Source organism: Petromyzon marinus, chromosome 75 (genome assembly GCF_048934315.1).
Source record: "Petromyzon marinus isolate PM22_M1 ecotype Great Lakes invasive population chromosome 75, UKy_Petmar_22M1.pri1.0, whole genome shotgun sequence".
NCBI lineage: Eukaryota > Metazoa > Chordata > Hyperoartia > Petromyzontiformes > Petromyzontidae > Petromyzon > Petromyzon marinus.
The window spans coordinates 4,388,715-4,396,303 of NC_133741.1; the positions used below are offsets into that span (position 1 = coordinate 4,388,715).

At 51.7% G+C, this 7,589-nt stretch overlaps 1 protein-coding gene across 2 annotated transcripts in view; it reads right to left on the bottom strand.

Moving 5' to 3' along the window:
• PPIH (peptidylprolyl isomerase H) overlaps positions 1-7,589 on the bottom strand; it is a 29,556-nt gene that overhangs the window by 4,375 nt on the left and 17,592 nt on the right. For both annotated transcript variants that reach the window (XM_076056312.1, XM_076056311.1), the window contains exons 6-7: positions 6,388-6,480; positions 903-990 (exon numbers count right to left, since the gene is read on the bottom strand). In XM_076056312.1, coding sequence (XP_075912427.1) covers positions 903-990; positions 6,388-6,480 — 181 coding nt within the window. The remainder of the gene's footprint in view (positions 1-902; positions 991-6,387; positions 6,481-7,589) is intronic.

Sequence of the window (7,589 nt, forward strand, 5' to 3'; positions counted from 1 at the left end):
GCTGTCGGTAGCACCAACACACAGACAAAGCTCCCCCATGTAGCCTCTAGCAGGCTGTAGGGGCAAGTGCTGTTAGTAGCACCTACACACAGACAAAGATCCCCCGTGTAGCCTCTAGCAGGCTGTAGGGGCAAGTGCTGTTAGTAGCACCTACACACAGACAAAGATCCCCCGTGTAGCCTCTAGCAGGCTGTAGGGGCAAGTGCTGTTAGTAGCACCTACACACAGACAAAGATCCCCCGTGTAGCCTCTAGCAGGCTGTAGGGGCAAGTGTTGTCAGTAGCACCTACACACAGACAAAGCTCCCCCAGGTAGCCTCTAGCAGGCTGTAGGGGCAAGTGCTGTTAGTAGCACCTACACACAGACAAAGATCCCCCGTGTAGCCTCTAGCAGGCTGTAGGGGCAAGTGCTGTTAGTAGCACCTACACACAGACAAAGATCCCCCGTGTAGCCTCTAGCAGGCTGTAGGGGCAAGTGCTGTTAGTAGCACCTACACACAGACAAAGATCCCCCGTGTAGCCTCTAGCAGGCTGTAGGGGCAAGTGCTGTCAGTAGCACCTACACACAGACAAAGCTCTCCCAGGTAGCCTCTAGCAGGCTGTAGGGGCAAGTGCTGTCAGTAGCACCTACACACAGACAAAGCTCCCCCAGGTAGCCTCTAGCAGGCTGAAGGGGCAAGTGCTGTCAGTGGCACCTACACACAGACAAAGCTGCCCCGTGTAGCCTCTAGCAGGCTGTAGGGGCAAGTGCTGTCAGTAGGACCTTTTAGAGGCTACACACACACACACCTGTGCACACACACACACACACACGTGCAAGGCAGGGGGTGCGTGTGCCAGGCTAGGTGCACGTGCCAGGCTAGGTGCACGTGCCAGGCTAGGTGCACGCAGGCGGACGCCTACCAAACACAACATGCTTGCCGTCCAGGAAGTCACACTTGGCACACGTCACGAAGAACTGGCAACCATTGGTGTTTGGCCCGCTGTTAGCCTGGGACACACACACAGAGACAGACACACACACATAGACACATAGACACACACATAGACACATATACACACACACAGAGACATAGACACACACATAGACACATAGACACACACATAGACACATAGACACACACACATAGACACACACATAGACACACACACATAGACACATAGACACACACACATAGACACACACATAGACACACACACAGAGAGACACACACACAGAGACACACACACAGACACACACATAGACATAGACACAGACACACACATAGACACACACAGACACACATAGACACACATAGACACATAGACACACACACAGACACATAGACATAGACACACACACACACATAGACACACACACACACACACATACACACACACACACACATACATAGACACATAGACACACACACATAGACACATAGACACACACAGAGACACACACACACACACATAGACACACACAGAGACATATAGACACACACACAGACACACACACAGACACACACACAGACACATAGACACACACACATAGACACACACACATAGACACACACACACATAGACACACACATAGACACACACACATAGACACACACACATAGACACATAGACATAGACACACACACATAGACACACAGATACACATAGACACACACACAGACACATAGACACACACACACTTAGACACACACACACAGACACACACATAGACAAACAAATAGACACACACACAGACACACATAGACACACACACATAGACATAGACACACACACACACACACAGACACACAGACACACACATAAACACACACACACATAGACACACACACAGACACACACACAGACACACAGACACACACACATATAGACACACACACATAGACACACACACACATAGACACACACACATAGACACACACACATAGACACACACACATAGACACACACATAGACACACACACACATAGACACACACACACATAGACACACAGACACACACATAGACACACACATAGACACACACACAGACACACACACATAGACACACACACACATAGACACACATAGACATACACACAGACACATAGACACACACACACATAGACACACACACATAGACACACACACACACATAGACACACACACAGACACACACACACATAGACACACACACATAGACATACACATAGACACACACACACACAGACACACACACACAGACACACACACACATAGACACACACACATAGACACACACAGACATAGACACACACACAGACACACACACACATAGACACACACACAGACACACACACAGACACACACACAGACACACACACATAGACACACACACACAGACACACACATAGACACACACACACACAGACACACACACACATAGACACACACACACATAGACATAGACATAGACACACACATAGACACACACAGACACACATAGACACACATAGACACACACACAGACACATAGACATAGACACACACACACATAGACACACACACACACACATAGACACACACACACACACATAGACACATAGACACACACACATAGACACATAGACACACACAGAGACACACACACACACATAGACACACACAGAGACATATAGACACACACACAGACACACACACAGACACACACACAGACACATAGACACACACACATAGACACACACACATAGACACACACATAGACACACACACATAGACACACACACATAGACACACACACACATAGACACACAGATACACATAGACACACACACAGACACATAGACACACACACACTTAGACACACACACACACACAGACACACACATAGACAAACAAATAGACACACACACAGACACACATAGACACACACACATAGACATAGACACACACACACACACAGACACACACATAAACACACACACACATAGACACACACACAGACACACACACAGACACACACACATAGAGACACACACACATAGACACACACACATAGACACACACACACATAGACACACACACATAGACACACACACATAGACACACACACATAGACACACACATAGACACACACACACATAGACACACACACACATAGACACACAGACACACACATAGACACACACATAGACACACACACACAGACACACACACATAGACACACACACACACACATAGACACACATAGACATACACACAGACACATAGACACACACACACATAGACACACACACATAGACACACACACATAGACACACACACATAGACACACATCAACACACGCACACACAGACACATAGACACACACACATAGACACACACATAGACACACACACATAGACACACACACACACATAGACAAACACATAGACACACACACATAGACACATACAGACACACACACACATAGACACACACACAGACACACAGAGAGATAGTCAGAAGTAGAGAGAGATACCTGGGTGGGTGGGTGAGTGGGTGGGTGGGTGAGTGACTGAGTGGGTGGGTGGGTGAGTGGGTGGGTGGGTGGATGAGTGAGTGAGTGAGGGAGTGAGTGGGTGGGTGGGTGAGTGAGGGAGTGAGTGGGTGAGTGAGGGAGTGAGTGGGTGGGTGAGTGGGTGGGTGGGTGGGTGAGTGAGTGAGTGGGTGAGTGAGTGGGTGGTGAGTGACTGAGTGACTGAGTGGGTGAGTGAGTGGGTGGGTGGGTGAGTGAGTGGGTGGGTGAGTGAGTGGGTGGGTGGGTGAGTGAGTGGCTGAGTGAGTGAGTGGGTGGGTGGGTGAGTGAGTGGGTGGGTGAGTGAGTGAGTAGGTGAGTGAGTGAGTAGGTGAGTGAGTGGGTGAGTGAGTGAGTGGGTGGGTGAGTGAGTGGGTGGGTGAGTGGCTGAGTGAGTGAGTGGGTGAGTGAGTGAGTGGGTGAGTGAGTGAGTGGGTGAGTGAGTAGGTGAGTGAGTAGGTGAGTGAGTAGGTGAGTGGGTAAGTAGGTGAGTGAGTAGGTGAGTGAGTAGGTGAGTGAGTGGGTGAGTAGGTGAGTGAGTAGGTGAGTGATTGGGTGAGTAGGTGAGTGAGTAGGTGAGTGAGTAGGTGAGTAGGTCAGTGAGTAGGTGAGTAGGTGAGTGATTAGGTGACTAGGTGAGTGAGTAGGTGAGTGGGTGAGTAGGTGAGTGAGTAGGTGAGTGAGTGGGTGAGTAGGTGAGTGAGTAGGTGAGTGAGTGAGTAGGTGAGTGAGTAGGTGAATGAGTGAGTAGGTGAATGAGTGAGTAGGTGAGTGAGTGGGTGAGTAGGTGAGTGAGTAGGTGAGTGAGTAGGTGAGTGAGTAGGTGAGTGGGTGCGTGAGTAGGTGAGTGGGTGAGTAGGTGAGTAGGTGAGTGAGTAGGTGAGTGGGTGAGTAGGTGAGTGAGTAGGTGAGTGAGTAGGTGAGTAGGTGAGTGAGTAGGTGAGTGAGTAGGTGAGTGAGTGAGTAGGTGAGTGAGTAGGTGAGTGGGTGAGTAGGTGAGTGAGTAGGTGAGTGAGTAGGTGAGTGAGTAGGTGAGTAGGTGAGTGAGTAGGTGAGTAGGTGAGTGAGTAGGTGAGTGCATAGGTGAGTGAGTAGGTGAGTGAGTAGGTGAGTGAGTGAGTGAGTAGGTGAGTAGGTGAGTGAGTAGGTGAGTGAGTAGGTGAGTAGGTGAGTGAGTAGGTGAGTGAGTAGGTGAGTGAGGTGAGTAGGTGAGTAGGTGAGTAAGTAGGTGAGTAGGTGAGTTAGTAGGTGAGTGAATAGGTGAGTGAGTAGGTGAGTAGGTGAGTGAGTAGGTGAAATGAGTAGGTGAGTGAATAGGTGAGTGAGTAGGTGAGTGAGTAGGTGGTAGGAGTGGTAGGTGAGTGAGTAGGTGAGTAGGTGGTGAGTAGGTGAGTAGGTGAGTGGGTGGTGAAGTGAGTGGTGTGTGAGTGAGTAGGTGAGTAGGTAGAGTGAGTAGGGAGTGAGAGTAGGTGAGTGAGTGTGTGTGAGTAGAGGGTGAGTAGGTGAGTGGGTGGTGAGTGAGTGAGTGGTAGTGAGTGAGGTGGTGAGTGGTGAGTGGTGAAGGTGAGTGGTGGTGAGGTGTAGGTGTAGTGAGTGAGTAGGTGGTGAGGTGGTGGTAGGTGAGTGGGTGGTGAGTAGGTGAGTGGTGAGGGGTGGTGGTGGTGAGTGGGGTGGAGGTGAGTGAGTAGGTGGTGAGTGGTGAGAGAGTGGTGAGTGGTGTAGGTGAGTGAGTTGGTGTGTGTGTGGTGGGTGAGTAGGGAGTGAGTGGTGAGTGAGGTGAGTGAGTAGGTGAGGTGAGTGGTGGTGGTGGTGGGTGGTGAGTGGTGGTGTGTGGGTGTGTGTGGAGGTGGTGGTGAGTAGGTGAGTGGTGGTGATGGTGGTGAGAGTGAGTGAGTGAGTAGGTGAGTGAGTAGTGTGTGAGAGTGAGTTGGTGAGTGAGTGGGTGGTGGTGGTGGGTGAGTGAGTGGGAGTGGTGAGTGGTGAGTGGTGGTGTGTGTGTGGTGGTGGTTGGGTGTGTAGGTGTGGGTGAGTAGTGGGTGGGGGGGGGGGGGGGGTGAGTGAGTAGGTGTGTGTGTGGTGTGAGTGGTGGTTGTGTGGTGGTGAGTGGTGTGAGTGAGTAGGTGAGTGAGTAGGTGAGTGAGTAGGTGAGTAGGTGAGTGAGTAGGTGAGTGAGTAGGTGAGTAGGTGAGTGAGTAGGTGAGTGAGTAGGTGAGTGAGAAGGTGAGTGAGTAGGTGAGTGAGTAGGTGAGTGAGTAGGTGAGTGAGTAGGTGAGTGAGTAGGTGAGTAGGTGAGTGAGTAGGTGAGTAGGTGAGTGAGTAGGTGAGTGAGAAGGTAAGTGAGTAGGTGAGTGAGTAGGTGAGTAGGTGAGTGAGTAGGTGAGTGAGTAGGTGAGTGAGTAGGTGAGTAGGTGAGTGAGTAGGTGAGTGAGTAGGTGAGTGAGTGAGTGAGAAGGTGAGTGAGTAGGTGAGTGAGTAGGTGAGTGAGTAGGTGAGTGAGTAGGTGAGTAGGTGAGTGAGTAGGTGAGTGAGTAGGTGAGTGAGTGAGTAGGTGAGTGAGTAGGTGAGTGAGTAGGTGAGTGAGTAGGTGAGTGAGTAGGTGAGTGAGTGAGTAGGTGAGTGAGTAGGTGAGTGAGTAGGTGAGTAGGTGAGTGAGTGGGTGAGTAGGTGAGTAGGTGAGTGAGTAGGTGAGTGAGTAGGTGAGTGAGTGAGTAGGTGAGTGAGTAGGTGAGTAGGTGAGTATGTGAGTGAGTAGGTGAGTAGGTGAGTGAGTAGGTGAGTGAGTAGGTGAGTGAGTAGGTGAGTAGGTGAGTGAGTAGGTGAGTGAGTAGGTGAGTGAGTAGGTGAGTAGGTGAGTGAGTAGGTGAGTGGACTCACCATTGACAACAGCCCAGGTGTGGAATGTTTCACTTTGAAATTCTCATCCACGAAGGGACCGCGGTAAATACTCGTCAGGCCGGTGCCGTCTCCCTGCGAGTGAGGGGGGTGAGGGACCGCGGTAAATACTTGTCAGGGCGATGTCTCCCTACGCGTGAGGGGGGAGGGGGTGAGGGACCGCGGTAAACACTCGTCAAGCCCGTGGCGTCTCCCTGCGCGTGGGGGGTGGGGGTGAGGGACCGCGGTAAACACTTGTCAAGCCGGTGGCGTGATGGTGAGTAGTGGTGAGTGGTGGTGGGTGTTGGTGGGTGGTGGTGAGTGGTGGTGGGTGGTGGTGAGTGGTGATGAGTGGTGGTGGTGAGTGGTGGTGGGTGTTGGTGGGTGGTGGTGAGCGGTGGTGGTGAGTAGTGGTGAGTGGTGGTGAGTGGTGATGAGTGGTGGTGAGTGGTGGTGGGTGTTGGTGGGTGGTGGTGAGTGGTGGTGAGCGGTGGTGAGTGGTGATGAGTGGTGGTGGTGAGTGAGTGAGTGGTGGTGGGTGTTGGTGGGTGGTGGTGAGCGGTGGTGGGTGGTGGTGAGTGGTGGTGAGTAGTGGTGAGTGGTGATGAGTGGTGGTGGTGAGTGAGTGAGTGGTGGTGGTGAGTGGTGGTGAGTAGTGGTGAGTGGTGGTGGTGAGTGGTGGTGAGTGGTGGTGAGTGAGTGAGTGGTGGTGGTGAGTGGTGGTGAGTAGTGGTGAGTGGTGGTGAGTGGTGGTGAGTGGTGATGAGTGGTGGTGGTGAGTGGTGGTGAGTGGTGGTGAGTGGTGGTGGTGAGTGGTGAGTAGTGGTGAGTGGTGGTGAGTGGTGGTGAGTAATGGTGAGTGATGGTGAGTGGTGGTGAGTGTTGGTGAGTGGAGGTGAGTGGTGGTGGTGAGTGGTGGTGAGTGGTGGTGGTGGTGAGTGTGGTGAGTGGTGGTGAGTGGTGGTGAGTGGTGGTGGTGAGTGGTGAGTGTTGGTGGGTGGTAGTGAGCGGTGGTGAGTGGTGGTGAGTGGTGAGTGAGTGAGTGGTGGTGGTGAGTGGTGGTGAGTGGTGAGTGGTGGTGAGTGGTGGTGAGTGGTGGTGAGTGGTGGTGAGGGGTGGTGAGTGGTGGTGGTGAGTAGTGGTGAGTGGTGGTGAGGGGTGGTGAGTGGTGGTGGTGAGTGATGGTGAGTGGTGGTGGTGAGTGG